We start from the raw sequence: 17928 nt of genomic DNA on the forward strand, positions 1-17928 counted from the left end.
AAAAAATATTATGAAATTATTGACAAAATTTTCCATCCCTAAAGAAGGTTTTTTTTGTCTCTTATTTGGCTTAGGTGGATGATTAATTTTGTCATAAATTCTTTATTTCGTCGCTAAATGAATTTGTCATGACAAAAAATATTGTCACATTTTGTCACTATTACCCTCAATGTGTGATGAATTTTTTTTGACATTATTTCATCATTTTTAATGATGAATTTGTTTTTATCTCTATTGGTAGCTTCTTTGACAAAAAATTTTCGTCTTCGTTTATATTAAACGTGACAAAATTATTTTGTCTCCATTTCTTATATTTATGACAAAATACTTTTGTCTCTAATTTCTCCTTTAATGACAAAATATTTTGTCGCTAATTACTTATAAGTATGTTCCCAACAGAGTGTATTGGAGACAAAAAAAATTCGTCACAAATTTATCATTTTTAATGATGAATTTGTTTTTGTCTCTATAGGTAGCTTCTTTGACAAATTTTTTTTGTCTTCGTTTATATTAAACGTGACAAAATTATTTTGTCTCTATTTCTTATATTTATGACAAAATACTTTTGTCTCTAATTTCTTCTTTAATGACAAAATATTTTGTCGCTAATTACTTGCAAGTATGCTCCCAACAGAGTGTATTGGAGACAAAAAAATTCGTCACAAATTTATCATTTTTAATGATGAATTTGTTTTTGTCTCTATTGGTAGCTTCTTTGACAAAAAATTTTCGTCTTCGTTTATATTAAACGTGACAAGATTATTTCGTCTCTATTTCTTATATTTATGACGAAATACTTTTGTCTCTAATTTCTTCTTTAATGACAAAATATTTTGTCGCTAATTACTTACAAGTATGTTCCCAACAAAGTGTATTGGAGACAAAAAAATTCGTCACAAATTTATCATTTTCAATGACGAATTTTTTTTTCGTCTCTAAGACCCTTTAGCGACGACCCTTTGGAGACAAAACGAGTGACAAAAAATGTTCGTCGTAATTAGTTTGGGTGACGAAATATATACATTTTGGAACAAATTTGTTTCGTCTTTAAATCCCAAATTTGTTGTAGTGGTAACATATCAGGCTCAAGGTTCAGCACCATTATCCGCACTTGGTCCTTCTCAGAAGGTCAATCTGTCATTTGTGCTGCCTTTGCTCTCCATCTTGCAACAAATTCCACAAAAGGTTCTTTAGGATTCTGGTGGGTGACTTCAAGCTCTTGGGTGGTCATTTCAATTTAGGTATTGTAAAAATACTGATTGACAAATGTCTCAGCCAAATCTTCCCAGTTCTGCTTTACTTCATCCTCTAACTTGGCGTACCAAGTGGCTGCTATACCCGATAGGATTCTTCCATACAGAGAGAGTTTTTGAGGTTTAGTCAGACCCATCGGTTTCTGGACATCCAAGAAAAGCCGGATATGTACCATAGGATCTCCAGACCTGTCAAAACAGCCAATGTGTGGCATTTTGAATCTGTTTGGGAGCCTTACAGTAGCCTCGGTGTACCCATCCTCAATGTCGAGAATGGAGTTAATTTCCTGTGCCTTTTTGAATTGTTTCTCAAGGTTAGCAATATTTAACAAGGTCGGGTTGAGATCATTAATATCAAGGGAAAAAGGCCCCTCATTAGGCTGTACCATGGGTTTGAAAACTCAAGCTTGAGCCAACCCTTTTCGAGGATTTGGGCCTTGCAAATCTTCAGCTGGCGGAGGTTGGTTAAAGTTCGGCTGGGGGCCCGGGACTGGATGTGTGGTAGATGCCCTAGATGGGCATTGTATTTCAACAATGGTCTCATCCTGCATGGCAATTCCCTGGCTTAGTGTTGTTATCATGGCCATAACTTCTTCTAGACTCTGAGCCATCATGGGTCTACTGAGTTGGCAATTGGGGAAATGGATAGGTGTAAGCTGAGAGCTGACTAACAAGGATTTCAACCCGGTTATACTTGACGTATCTGAACTAGATTAGTCTAGACGGGTTTGACTGGATTGGGCTTTTTTAGAATGGGTCTTTTGGCATTGGATGGATCTTTTCTAAGTTGGCCTTTGGGGATCAGATAGACTAGACCTTTGCTAAGTGGTTTTTTTTTTTTTTTTTTCCTGGGATTGGATAGACTGGGCCTTTGCTGAGTTGAGTATGGCTCCTTCTTTGGCTCAGTCAAACCTAGCATTAAAAACAAATGCTCCATCAGATTGGGATACCGGGTATGCTGGTCAAAACAAAGTAAGACATAATTTTTGGCCCTGGTTCTGGTTATGATATTTTTCCACCATATCAAACACAAACCCTTGGATTTTGACCCAAATTTTGATTCTAATATGACCCTCAAGGTTAAAAGGAATTGCCTCAAGATTAAGACTCTCCTAGGATTGCATCACATATTTCCAAAGATTTCACATTTTGCACAAAAAGGCATTCAAAACACCCTTACGAGAGGTTAGGGTTTCACTGTCCTAGCTTTGGGGTGATCTACAACTTTACTATTTCAACAAGCGGTATCACAACATCCTGAAAAGTGGTAGAGCATCATGCCCTAGTTTGAAAGGTTACTAGAGCGTACTATATGCACTAGGCCAATTGGTCCAAAAGGGTACCTTAGCAAGATTACCTAATATACCTCTCACACCTAATACCGAGAAGTAAAAGCAGGATCTAGCGGTACAACGATAATCCGAATCCAACGGTTGTGTTACCAACATGGTAGAGCCCACGACCAGCTAGCCTTTTGGCAAGCTTTTTAGGCAAACCTCCGGCAAGCCATCTAGGAATAACAAATGGAAAACACAGTAACTTAAGAGAACCAATGCAAATGCAATGCAAAGGACATATATATGTAGATAAAAGTTCACATCATGAAGTTCAAGTCAAGTTCTATAAATCCCCAGTGGAGTCGCCCGAAACTATAGCTTGCTTTTCGTGCCCTTTTCGGATACGATTAGCTCTACAGTTCGGACTCCCATGGTTTTGAATTTGGTTTCACAAGTGCAATGTGAGATGGATAAACAAAAAAGAGTCCAAATGCGGCAACCCATTTTAGAAAATCAAGTTTGAATCAAAAGATGCCAAAAAATGGACTGCGTTGTAGATTTCAAAGTCACCACCTATATATTTTTGGAAAATTTAGGAAACCCATGACTTGTGCCAAAGGCCATTACTCTGTTATCACCAAAGTGTCTCGGCTCGAGAACTTAGGTATGAGAGGGGAAGGTCATTAATTGAGCACTTCACTCACCCAATCAAAGATCGGCATTTACTAATCATGATGTGATTTGTATTCACATTATATGCTCTTGTTCCGGTTATTAGGCTAATTTTACTAAGTGATGCACACAAGTATAGACCAAGTCACAAAATTTGGAATGCATTGATTTTATGTTTGTTTTGGAAAAGTGTTTTGAATACATGTCATTTGAAAAAGCGAGCTCGTATTTACATTTAATCAATTTATTCCAACTTAAGTAAAAATGCCTTCATCCGAGGCATTCAAACATGAATATCATTTAAGCATTTAGCCTTATGGAAAGCATGCTTAATACGGAAACACAAATATACAATGAAATATGCTAAAGCAAGAAATGCTCACCTAGTACTCTAAGGCAAGCTACATTAAAGTAAAATAATTAGAAGAAATGCATGCTCTTAAGAAATGTAATATGACAAATGCAATGCACGCATTATGTAAATAACAAGTTCAGCTACTAGCATGGCATTTGATTCAATTCAAAACATGGGATAAATCACGTATTCAAATAAAGAATTTGAAATTGACTTTGGTTAGAATGATGAGCCGAACCTTTATGCGTGTAAAACGAATCTATGCAAGTCATGGAAAATGCTAAGTAAATATGATGCTACCATTAGAAGCAGGTAAATAAAAGGGAGAAAGAAATGAGGGTTGGAAGATAAATACAGCTATTACATATTTTCCCTCACGCAAGAGGGTCTGAATTAAAACTAGCTATTACAACACCGAATGAATACTAAACAAACTAACTATCTAATTTATTACAACAAGACATTATGACAATAATAATTATAATAATATAATAAACAATAATAATAATTACAACAATACCATGAAAAGTAATTACAACATTATTATGAACAACAATTACAATAATAATAATAAAACAAAAGAAGACGCACAAGGATCATATGCGCGTCAATGAAGGCCGTTTGCAGAAACTGCTTTGTCTGCCCTCTATGCACTTGCTTTGTTTCACCCTTAGCCACTGCCCCATGTTTCTACCAAAAGTGATCTATTTACCAAACATTGGAGCCGGGCCGACCCCCAATGAGGCTCGGCCGAGTCTAAACAAGGCCGGCTGTGCCCTATTTTCATGCAAAAAAAATATTTTTGTGCTCTAAGGTGAAAATAGTGTAGATAGAGCCTTTCTAAGCCCTGTTTGTCCGTTCTTCTCTTCCTTGTCATAAGAAAACTCAAGAGAAAAACGGATTCGATTCCAAAACTATCAATGGTAACAAGTTGATTGCTTGATGATTTCGAGCACGTTTGGACAAAAGTTAATAAATGCAATGAAAGGCAACCACCCCTCCCTCCTATCATGTAGTTACCTCAAAGAAGTAGGTAGACACGCCTCAAAATTCATCAAAATATCATGAATTAATATATGATGATTCTTGACGCGATGGGCTCGTCATAACGTTTGGCCGAATTCAACCAATTTTATTCATGTTCTTCGTGTTGGTATCATTGATTTTAAGCCAATTTTCTTAGTCATTTTTTACTTACCTTTTCATTCTTTAATCATTTCGTCCCAAAGTGATATTTAAGTACACTAAATGAAGAGAAATGTCAAACGAGAAATGATCTTTAGCATGAAAGAAAGACTATGCGTTGACGATGAACCTCCAAAAAGATTAAGCCATTAAGCATAGGAGGTCTCTTTCTCATGTCTCGAATAATAATTAATCACTTGAAATAACTCTTAAACAAAGAAAACCAAGAAATGAGGGAGGGCACAAAAATGATTATGCGAAGTTGATTATTACCAAAAATGGAACTCTTTACATAGAAACTAAGTAAAGAAAGCTATCAACTCAAATGACTCGAAGTCTAAGGCCTAAACAACCGAAGCCATGAGAATGTACAACACAACAAGCAAAGTATTCAAAGCATAAACTAATTAAATGAATTAAAATAGCTCTACAAAGCCCCTAAAACATTTTTTAAAAAAAAAATAGTAGGTAAAAGAGCACAAAAAGATAGGTAAGGACAAGGAGCTACAAAACTAGTAAACAAGAGCAAGGAGAGGTGCCTAACCCCTCCACTTTTAAGACTTCTAAACCATGTTTTTTAGCTCTTTCAAACTCTGAAAATCAATGGGAAAGCCAAAGAGAATAGTGGTAAAACAAAGGGAATGCGCTATGAAATAAGGTGCAAGAAAGGGTGTTAGGCCTCTCTACCTTTGGTAGCTATTCAACCCCAAGTTCCAACACTTGGAATGGATCCAAAATAGGACAAAAACACAGGAAATAGATAGAGACAGATTTTAATGAAATCAAGGAAAAATGTGACAAGCTTATACCTCTTGAAGAGAGCAAGCTTTGGTTGTAAACGAAACTTGATTGTGGAGCACTCTCGAGGTTGAATTATGATTCTCAAGGCTTAACCAAAGCTCTAAGGTTCAGCTCTAAGGGTGTATATGATGTATAGATATAGTTCATGGATGATATAATATCACAAAGCTAGCTTGTAAAGGAAGAAAGGGCTCTCAAAGGTGTTTTTGCTACTTTGAAATTTTTCTAACCCTTAAAACAGAAATATATGCTCGAATTTATAGAATTTGAGCCAAATAGGTCACAAATATCTTCAAAAATAGACAGCTGGCAGATTCCCACCCAGAAGAGTGTTTCTCGCCCAAAAGGCACGATCGAGCCCCAATGTGGCTCCCCTGTACCTCTGTTTCAGGCTTAGAGTAGTTGGCATGGCGCTAAACAATGGATTTTTGTGGTATATAGATAGAGAAATAGCTTGGGTGCGAAAGGTTGAGATTTTTTAGAGCTAAAAACTGGATTCCTTTGTTGAGAATTCGAACCATTGACAACGTAACTTTCATCATCGAGTGCTCAGAATAAAGCGTCTAAGTCTTACCGGCGATCAAAATGGGGTGTCTACACCCGGCGATTCACACGAATTGATGTGCTAGTAATTCAAACCTCTGTTAAAACAAAAAATAAAGCTAACAGCAACCCATCGAAAACCATCATACAAACCACTTCAAAAATTTATAACCAACCATAACAAAATATATTTGTTCCTGAACATCACCCTGCACCATAACATTTTTCCAGAAATCCCAACTGCCCTAACAACTTGAGTTCAATGTCACATTAACTATGGTGTGTGAATGCGTCTATACATTAACAGTGTATCAACTGACGTCACTAACAATTTACATTTACCTAAATGTGTCCATACATTAGCATAGGACCAAAAAAAAAAAAATCATTGAGCCAAGCAGAATACACACCACATCACACTCCATGCATGATACAACCCGACAAATCAAATGCTAATTATGAATTAGGTTGACATCATGTATAACATACAATCGTGTTATAAGTACAACAACTCACATGAATTCATGTATTCATCACTTACACACATATGAAATCCGGAAACAAAGTTCATAAATAACCCATCGGAATCATAAATATTACACTTTAGCTTCCTTGACATTTCTCAGCGTCAATGTACAAAAAATCCACTTCAGGGGCTCACCTCTCCGTCTTAACACACGATTGTCTAACCTTGTTCGTCTTTCAGTAGTGGTGTGAAAATGCTTAAACTATAAAACCTTCTGTTTTCCAAAAATGCAAAGAATCTCATAAGATATCTAGTAGATTTTGTTCCCCTAGAATGTTGCCTCATCAAAGTTTGATCATCGAAAATACGCCAATTTCGAAATTCACATTCCCAACCTATGATGCAATATCAATGTACGGTATTGTTTTCAATAAGTTAATTACATAGTAACATTGGAGGAAAATGTGTCCATGAAAAATAAATAGGAATTACTAGGACATAAGATTTTAGACAGGACTAACTGGAGTATAAATCTCCTAAATCGAACTTATTAATAAAGCTCCCTTTTCAAAATTATAAGGGAGGTGATCATTTATGCATTTAACTAATTTTTAATTGTCAGTTTTTAGCAAATATTCAAAATTAATGAAAGTGTGATTTACTTTTCTATACCTCTTTTCGTAAAAAATCAAAATATTACTTAAATAACATGTTCCCAAACGAGGCCATTAAAGTTAATTTAATGCATGAGAGTGGGTATAGGTGTCCCAAGGGTACCAGAGCACACCTGACAGTTTAGATTCCCGATTTTTGATATGATATCACTAGTGTAGTGTGAAACAAAAAATGAGAGTCCAAATATGGCAACTTTATAGAAAATTCATTTATTGCAAAATATGTCAGAAATAGACTACGTCACCAGATCTTAGAGTCGCCACCTAATCTTTTGGAGAAATTAGAAAACTCATGACTTATGCCAAAGGCCACTGTTCGTCTAACCAAAGATATCTCGGTTTGGAACCTTAAGTATGAGGGTGGAAGGTCATGAATTGAGCATCTCCGCTCACCCGATCAAAAGATCAACCTATACTAAACCATGATATGAGTTTTATAGACACCATATGCTCATATTCTGATTATGTAATAATGCTAAAAATTATTATGTGAATCAATTAAGTATAGATCATGTTGCTTATTTTGGGATGCTTTGGTTTCATGCATTTAAAAAAAAAAAAAAAAAAAAAAAAAAAAAAAAAAAAAAAAAAAAACCTTTTTGTACAACTCAAAGAAAATTGAGTTCACACACCTAGCCATCAATAACACTCCAACTCAAGCTACATAATCTCTATCCACTAGCATTCATACAGATATTCTAGATAAACAAGTAGCACATGGTAGGATGCTTAGACAATGAGATGCTAAAGTTATGCTCACCTAGTTTTTGTCTATGGCAAGCCAAAAATAATATCCTATAAACATATGCATGATCTTATATACAAATAACTAATGCAATACATAAACAAAAATGCAACTATAGATTCGACTATTAAATTTATGATATGCGAATCATCTCAAGGCATGAGGTAGTGCACGAAGTCACATAGTAAATGATAAGCCCACAGATGCAAATCAGCCAAATTTAAATACATGAAGAATGAATGCAAGGCATGAGTATGATAAATAAAACATGATGCAGCATATATCGAAAACGTAGAAATAAAATGGATAGAAAGGCGTGGCGTTAGAAGTTATTATAACAATTGAATGGAAAAGAAAGACAGTGGGAGAGAGGATTATTACAACAACTGAATGACTAAGAAAAGAAAAAGATGTGGGGTTGGAGAAGTTATTACAACAATGAATTGATTCAGCCAAATTAAAGCTGAATCTAACAAATCATAATAAAATAAATAGCAAAATTTAAACAGCAACCACAAAATGCCTAGGAGAGCACTCCCCAGAAACTGACCTATTTTCCTTTGAGAAATTCATCTGGCTATACATAAAGCCATCCGGCCGAATAGAAAGGGGGCCAGTTGTGCATAATATCTGATAGAAACTCTATTTGGTGCAACTGATCCAAAATAGAACTAAAACACATCTTCTAAGGGGTACTCATCCTTTCTATTCCTTCCTCTTGCACAAAACATTCAAGAAATGGATAGATAGGCCTCAACCCTTATTTAACAGCACAAATGACTATATACAACAGGACATTTACAACAGTTTGTCAAATGAAATAGAGATTAGAGTTAGAAGAAATTTAAGCCCAAGAAATAAATGAGAATCTACAATCATCTATTTGTGAATAAGGGAAAGTTATAGTACCCAAATCCATGCTATTAGTTTGAGAGCGTAGATTAATGCACACCAGTTTTTAGTGGAAACTTTAAAGCATCAAATTCATCAAGGACCATTAAAAACTCCTCAATGTTCATGAAACAATGGTGCTTCTACCATTTTCCATATTCACAAATGATTGAGAAGGGAGCCTTAAGGCATTTGACACAAAACTTCTTGTTTTACTTCCAAGAAAACAACAACAAAAATGAAAGCCAACAACTCTCTCAACACTAAATCTCAAGAATCATCCAACTAACTCCATGTAATAATCACAACTACTCATTAAATTGAGTATGGATCGAAGCATACGAGTCAACATGCCTGAATGATGAGATAGGTAATATTTAAGTGTATGAAAATGAAAGAAACTATGCTACATAATCAAACTTGTACACTTTCTAACTCCCTCCACATTCATAAGGTTTCAATTAACACATCTATGTACCACACCAATGAATTATAGCACTAGAAAGTAAGAAAAGTGTGCAAAAGTGTAAGAAAGTGAAGAGAATAATCAACTCAATGGATGGGTGGCTATATCCTAGTTCTCTCCACATCCATGAGGACCCATCACATAATTACAACAAGCTAACAGTGAGATACAAAGTTTATAAATGAAGAAAAAGAGAGAGAAGATGAGAATAGTTCAAACTTCACGTCTTGAAAGAAGGTGAGCTTCTTGATTATCAAACTTTCTTCCTAGCACCCTCAAGCTTTTTTAATATGTTTTGAAATCTCAGAGAAAAGCTTCAAATATTAGCTTTAATGGAATTTGGATGGTGTATCAGTGAAGAGAGAGGTGTAATAGTGAAGAGCGTTTGGGTTCAAGGTGGTTTTTGCTCTAAGCCTTTGAAATGATTTTCCAACCCTTGAAAATGAAGTGGAGAGATGATATTTATAAAATTCGAAATAGAAAATATCTGAAAAATGAACAGGTGGCCTTACCCACGTGCATGGGAGCAAACTTTCCCAAAACTACTCTGTTTCCCATACAAATCATCTGGGCAAACAAAAAATTGTTTGGCTAAACAAAAAATCGTTTGGCTAAACAAAAAATCTTTGCCCAGACAATTTTTTTTAAAGGGGAAAACAAGTTTTTTTTTTCTTTTTTTTTTCCCGAGAATTCTCATTGGTTCCACTCATTTCCACTTTGTCCTTGCTCAATGTACTGAAAAAGTATAACACTTTAATGTTTAAAATGCAAGCTTCGAAACTTTGTAGAAAATGTTTAGATCCACATGACAAAAAAATACCATCATCACTAAATACTGTAGTCACTATAATTGTTAATAAACAAGGGAGCTTTTGGCCAAAGTAAACTTCTAGAGTCATTTATAAATAGATTGTCACTAAACAAAACTCAAATCAGGATAAAATTTTATTGTGAATCATAATAAATTTTTATTGTGATGTCAGGTTCGACAGCAAAAAAAAATTATTATTTTTTTTAATAATTTCATAGCCAATGTGGATATTTTTTTCATAAATCTTGATAAGATAATTTTTAAAATATTAATTTTATTAAAAACAAATATATAAATCAAAAGTTATGTCATTTTAAAATTTAAAATATAAAACTAATTATTAAGGGCAGGATTGTCCATACAAAAATGAAAATAAATTTGTTTGTCATTCATGAGGGATATGCATCTTCTTGGGGGAGTTTACGAATTAAAATGTTTGAATTGTCCTTTTCGCTTAAAAAAAAAAAAAAGAAAAAAAAGAAAAAAAAAAGGGCAAGAAAACAGTTTTAGCCAAAATATCCTTTTTTTTTTTAATTTATTTATAATTTCTTCAGATAATAATAATAATAGAATCAAAATTTAAAAGAGACAACAACGACTGCCTATTATTCTTACATAATAATTTATTATACTTACTTAATAAGTGCCAATATTTATGTAGTTCTGAACTCCTCTTTATTGATTTACTCTATCATATTTTGTATGTCTCTATCAATAAAGATTTATTTTGAAAAAGGTCCCGATAAATGTGGTATCATCATTGTAATTGAATTTTTTTATCCAAATTATGAAAGAAACACATGCACATGCTAGTATACGTGTAAATGGGGCTGAATTTGATATACTCCACTAGAACATGTCATATGGTGGCTAAAAGGAACCAAAGCGCCGAGCTAAAACAACAATCTACACACTTCGACATGTTTTCTATCAGAAAGGGTTCAAAGAAGACCATGTTACATTGTATACAAATTCTTTATGTGGGGTCTATGATAATTGTTGTTCTGCATGTGCACCGTGTTGGCTGATGTCATGTGATATTGCTACACCACCAAGAATCTCTTATCTTACATAAATAAATGAAAAAATTACACTCACTTTTATTTGTATTTTTTTATTAATTAATAAATAAATACAGTTAGTCTGAAATAACAAAATAAATATATATTTCAGTAATATCATTTTTTTTTATTCATATAACTTATAAATTAGTTGATGAAAAAAAAACTAATTGTCATGTGAATTAAAATCTCAAGGGAAGACAATATAATTATGTCAAAAATATGGAATTAATTTTGTTTTTCTCAAACCCAAAAAAGGAGAGTGTAATTTACACTAACTAAATATAGAAGAATGATATAAAAGCTCACTCTCTAGACCTATTTTTAAAATTCAGTGATGTATAAAAATGATAATTGATTGATGATTACAACAACACATAAGAGAAAAAGGGGAAATTATTAAATATTCCCAGAATAATACGTGTCTGAACTCCTTAACCAATTATCATTCAATATGCACACTCATATTTCTCAATCACTCAACACAATACTTCGCCTACCCAATTTTTCTAACAATCATAATATTATGAAATATCACACGTTTATATTCCGAAATTACTAAATAATTATCCGAAAAAAAATTATTTTCGATATTCTAATAAACTGTCATATTATTAAATTTAACTTTTAAATTAAAGTAACACTACTCATAAATATGAGTAAGGACGAGACTACATGAATTTCATTTCTTTTATGTAGAGAAAATCTAAAGCTTCTTTCAGAAAGGAATGGCAGTGGGCTATGCTGACGGTTATGGGGAAGGGAATAAAGCTTGACCGCACATATTGTCCGTTTGAAGATATATAAGAAAAATAAAGAAACCAAACAAAGCCTAAACTTTTGGACTTTTGTTTACATTATCTCTAAAATTATTCTAGACTTTATTGTCACATTTATCATATATACGGTTAGAGAGAAAGAGAGAATAGGAAGAAAGCAATCAATACTTGAGAAATGTCTTAAATATATAGGAAGAGTTATGGAATCCACGTCCAAAAGTAGGGACCTTTCGTTTGTCCCAATGAGAGCAGCCTTACAAGATTGATCTCACTATTTTTTTTCTGGAACATGATCTCACTATTCTCTATTCATGTGAAAATAACTTACATATTATGCATACACATACATTAAAAAATATTTGCATAGTGGTTTCGTCCCTTCTCTCTTTGCCCAAAATAAGTTCATCCTCGTCCCCTGATCAATGGCTTGACACTGTTGGATTCATTTGTGGCATAGATTGATGAAATTCTATCCATTTGATTTGATGATTGCACAATATTGATTCCTTAAAGTTGGGAGTAAAGCTCAATGTCACATATCCATCAAAGGTAGGGGAAGTTTTTTGGGGTAACCTTTCATTGAGATATTTTTTTCTTTGTTTATCTTCCCAAGGGTCTCAAGTTTTGCATGTTTCTGAAATGCAAAATAGAAGGCGTGAAAGGACCACCAAGGATCCTCTAGAGTGAAATTTCTCTAAAGTTTTCTAAAGTACTATATTGTGTGGTTGAGATTTACTGGCAAGTCACATCAGAAAAATTGATGTGACTTGCCAGTAAATCTCAACCACACAATGTAGCACTCTAGGAAACTTTAGGAAAAAATCACTCTAGAGAATCCTTGCTCTGAAAGGACAACCCCATTTACATTTCCAAGAATCACTTTACACAGGTTGTTTGTGTGGACTTATAATTTTTAATTTTAAAAAATATATTATTTTCGATTGTTTGGTTAAATTTATTTTAAATAATTTATTTTAACTCAAAAAAGTTGATTATGAGAAACTAATCTCCTGTTTCTGATTATCAACTTCTGTGGTGGACATATTAATTTACGATTGTATTCTTAGATTTTTTTTTTTAAATAAAAAAAAGGCCCAAATAGACTATAGATTATTATTATTATCATTTATGAGAAATGTAAACAAGTAGTGAATAACAAAAAATAAAAGTGAATTGAAAAAGTTACTTCACAGCTTATTTAACAAACATTACTCAGCAACTTAAATATATAATCTAATAGTTACACCGAACAGATTAACAACTTCCGATTAAAGTCATAATCTATAATCTGTTAGATTATAATCTATAATCTGTTTTAACAGTACAACATACCCAATAATATTATAAACTCGTAATTTTAAAAAAAAAAAAAAATTCAGAATGTGGTACCGTTTCATTATTCATCTTAATGGAATATGGATCCATTTAAAATGAATGCAATGGAAGTAGCACAGGGTTCCGAACACTTTCCAAAAAAATTTATGTGTTCATATGCTTACTGTTACATAAACCCCATTTGCTTAAAATGGTCTTCTTATAAGTACTTGGAATGCCACCAAATACACAAACATCCAATACACCAAGCTTCGATATCCAATCTTTGCTACCTGCTTCCGAGTGAGAACCCCCAAACACAGAGAGGTAGAGAGAGAGAGAGAGAGAGAGAGAGAGAGAATAAAAGTAAATACCAGATTAATATAATCAATATCTGTAATATATAGGTGGCGCTGCAATACCATAACATAACTATGAGCTACATTTCAATAAATCAGTTACCAATTTAACACAATGTCATATACAATAATAAAAATTGCATTGATGTACACTTTACACATTTTCCTCTGTCCACCTTTTTACCATTGCCCACCAAATTTTATTAATATATAGTGTGGTATAAACTAGAAGGATTTTTTCCTTTTTTTTTGAAGAAAAAGGGGGATAAAACCTATGGTGTTACCTGGGTGGCTGAGGAGGTTAGAGAAATGGTAGCTGAAGAAGTCGCTGAAGAGGTCGACGAAGTGCTCGACAAAGCTGAAAGTCCTACATTGTAGACCATGGTTTCATCAGGTTGAAACAGACCATAGTTCCTCTCTGAAGTCGGTCCAGGCTTCAAGTCCTCATTGAACAAAGCAAACAAATAAACCTCTAGTCTATTGTTAGGCCTCAAAGGTGTTCCTTCCTTTGCCAATTGCCTTCTCAACAAATTCCGGTTATATATCGCCGCATTCTCTATGGTTGCACCGACTTCATTTGTGTCACCTTTTGACGGCCACCCGGTCTCCGACACCCTAACTTCTAACCCTCCAAAACCCATTCTAGCAGCAGCAAATATAACTGCATCAACTTGAGCATATAGCATGTTGTCATAGTGTAGTTTGGTGTAAGGGTCAATCATTCCTGAGTTAGGGTTAAGTAGGGCATAGTTTAAAGATATCCCATTTGGGTCATCATTGTAAGCAAAATATGGGTATGCATTGATCCAAAAAGGTGCTTTTGTATTTGCCAAGAACTGCAAATATTGTGGCATAATTCCGGCTAGCTCGCTCGTGAAACAACCCGCCGAAGGTGGATATGACTCCGAGAGCACAGCTAGGGAACTCGGGGTAGAGACTTGAATATATGGATCAAGTCCTAGTCGAACCAAGGCGCCATGAATGCTGACCATAGCTGGCAAAAGGTTAGCCATTATTGTCATGTCACCGCCAGTGAAGACCTCGTTGCCCACCGCAATTCCGGTGATCCTGGTGGCCGGAAAATATGGCTTTATTCGGGTACTTACCCATTGAAGAGCTTGTTGTGGATCCCTTAGCTCACCTAAAATTTGATTCTCAACCGTTACGATAAGTTCAATACCAGAATTGGAGAATGCGGTTAAAATTTGGGGATTGGTGTCGTAAATTCTTGCTTTTGTGAGCTTAAAGGATTGTAAAAGCTCAAGAACTCTCTCTGGCGGTGGTAAATTGTTGCCAACTTGACCATAGTTGATGCCAAGGGATTCAACTCCTCGTAGAAAACCATAACCTGTCAAACAACAATCAATAGATTCACAGAATAAGATCAACATTAGTGTACATTGAAAATTTATTTAAAAAAGTATAAAAATGAAAATTGGTCTTTAAGCCCAAACACATGATAAAGAAAGGTACCTGATAAAGAGAAAGAAAATACAAGAAGGGCATGTAAGAAGGCGATTCTTCCAAAAAACGTTGCCATGAAGAGAGAGAGAGAGAGAGAGAGAGAGAGAGAGAGAGAGAGAGAACTTGATATATTCCTAACTGAGAGAGAAGGGGGAAGAGAGAAGAGAGAAGGGAGAAGATAGAAAGATATGCAAGAGTATATATAGAATCTCTATGAATGTATATGTGTAATGTAGTAAATTCCTTTCTTTGCTTGTTTGATTTTTGTTTTTGTTGGGCTAGAGGTTATAGGTTGCTTTGCCTTGACAATTTAGGAATTGGCACTTACCTCTTAATTCGTTTTAATTGCCTTGGTTGGTTTCTCATCTTCTTCTGCTCCCTCTCCAATCCCTATATATAGATTATTTTACACTGCCCACCTTTTCAAGAAAGCAAAAAATTCGTTCAAATGACCATTATGCCCTCAACGCTTTTCTTCATTTAAAAGAAAGGAAAATGGTATACCAATCGATTTTGTACACCTACTTTTTAAACCCTTTATTAGCAAAAATTTAAAAATATATATATATATATATATATATATATATAAGAAAGAAAATTCTTTCAGATATTGTAATTGATTGCCACGTCATTTGAAAAGTCAGTTTGGTCGGAGAATTTGAGAAGTGATTTGGAAATAAAAAAGAAAAAATTTGGTGAAATGTGAATAAAATATATTTACATTTCACTTAGTTTCACACACTTTTTTTTTCTCTTTCTAAATATCTTTTCAAATCCCTCAATCAATCATAGTATTTTTTTTTAATCAGCAAAAATAAACTTTATTGATGAAGAAAGTAAAAAACATGCAAGCACTTACATCAATAAAAAAGGGAAGTACAAATAACATCATAACTAACCTTACCAACCCCAACATAGTATTAGAGTACAATAACATTGTCCCAAAAGAAAAGAGACTGATTAGAAAAGATACACTATAAGAAAAAGCACTATTGGCGACTAAAAAATCACATTTCGTCGCTGAAAGTATAGCATTTGGCAACTAAAAATGCATTAGTAGCCAAAAGTGGTGATTTTCGGCAACTAAAAAAATTTAATAGCCAAAAGTATAGGTTTTGGCGACTAAAAATCTATTTGGTCGTGGATATATGACTTTTAGCGACTAAAACAATTTTAGTAGCCAAAAGCAAGGCCTTTTGGCGACTAAAAAAATTTAGTAGCCAAAAGTGAGGCATTCGGCGACTAAAAATGTGTTTGGTTGCCAAAAGTGAGGCTTTTACAGATTAAAAAAATTTTAGTAGCCAAAAGAAAGGCCCTTTGGCGGCTAAAAAAAAATTAGTAGCCAAAAGTGAAGCATTCGGCGACTAAAAATATGTTTAGTAGCCGAAAGTGAGGCTTTTTGGCGACTAAAAAGAAGTTTAGTCGCCAAAAGTGGTAATTTTAGCGCGGGAACTTTTTTTTAACGACTAAAAAATAATTAGTAGCCAAAAGTATCGAATTGGCGACTAAAATTATATTTAGTCGCCAAAAGCGGTGTCCTTTTTTTTTACTAAATAATTTATTTTTATATAAATTATGTTCAATAAAAAATAATTATGTTTATACATATACTTTGATATTAATACAGGTCTAAGTACTCTATAAATAATATATGTTGCATATATAATCACATGATGTTATGGAGGTGTAGTGGAAGGAGTGTATTGTATAGGGTTTATGGTGTAGGAGGTTGATGGTTCAAATTTTCACAAGAGCAAGGTGCATTTTTTTTTTTTTGGAATGTGCTTTTGGCGACTAAATTTGTTTGGTCACCGATTCCTTGAGTATTGGCGACTAAAACATTAGTCAGTAAATGTATAATTTTAAAAAATATAATTTACTATTGGCAACTAAAAATTTAGTCGCCAAATGCATAATTTAAAAAATATAATTGACTATTGATGACCAAAGTTTTGGTTGGTAAATACTTACTTTTTGGCGACTAAAAATTTTTTTGTCGCCAATACCTTTTCCGACCGTTTTCCAGCGACCAAATCGGCGACTAAAAAATTTAGTTGGGAAAATTTAAAAACTGACTTTTGACAACTAAAAATTGACTTTTGAAGACTAAAAATTTAGCCGCCTAATATATTTTTTCTTGTAGTGATAGAGCTAGTGAGAGTGCAATCCAAAAGGTTAAGTTGGTGTTAAGATTTAAGTACCCTTAAATATGAACGCAAAGGTGACCATCTAATCTATACTTATCTCTATTAATGTGCCTTCTTTTAATGGGCATGTGAATTTAATTGATTGCTCGGGTTTTATACCCTCTTTCAAGTTCATTGATTTTCAACCATTTAGGTCTCTCATTGTTTTCACCATGTGTGAGGTATCAAGAAAAAAAAGAAAAAAAAGGCTACGGTCCCATAATTGAAGTTAAGACTCATAAAATTAATGTATGGTGAGATTTAACTTTTGAATGCATCTAAAACATCTAAGCCACATTGGATTTTTTTGGACAAATTTCAAGCAAAGTTTTTGGGTTTGTAAAATTTATTATAAAAAATTAAGGTTTTAGAGAAAAAAAAAAAGTTAGGGATATTATTATTTTTTAGAAACAAAATATTTTTGTTACCAAAAGTGTTATTATTTTATTTTTAACGATAAAATTGGACATTTAATGATGAATTACTAACTTTTTGGGACCAAAAGTTTTATCTTAAAAAATAAACATTTTTGGGACCTAGTTAGTTTGTCCCTAAAAGTGCTTTATTAGTGACATTTTCAAAATTTTGTCCCTAAAAGTTTTTTTTTTTTTTTTTTTCACAACGAT

General features: G+C 33.6%; 1 protein-coding gene across 1 annotated transcript; it reads right to left on the reverse strand.

The window, feature by feature from the left end:
* Positions 1 to 13173: 13173 nt before the first annotated feature.
* Positions 13174 to 15484, reverse strand: LOC114300016 (glucan endo-1,3-beta-glucosidase 11). Its single transcript, XM_028244870.2, has 3 exons — positions 15126 to 15484; positions 13937 to 15000; positions 13174 to 13586 (listed from the first exon to the last, which is right to left on the reverse strand). Exons 1-3 carry the CDS (start codon positions 15190 to 15192, stop codon positions 13500 to 13502), a joined length of 1218 nt encoding a protein of 405 aa, XP_028100671.2. The 5' UTR covers positions 15193 to 15484; the 3' UTR covers positions 13174 to 13499.
* Between the last annotated feature and the right edge of the window lie 2444 nt (positions 15485 to 17928).

Source organism: Camellia sinensis, chromosome 9, assembly GCF_055761805.1.
Source record: "Camellia sinensis isolate YWXY chromosome 9, ASM5576180v1, whole genome shotgun sequence".
Lineage (NCBI taxonomy): Eukaryota > Viridiplantae > Streptophyta > Magnoliopsida > Ericales > Theaceae > Camellia > Camellia sinensis.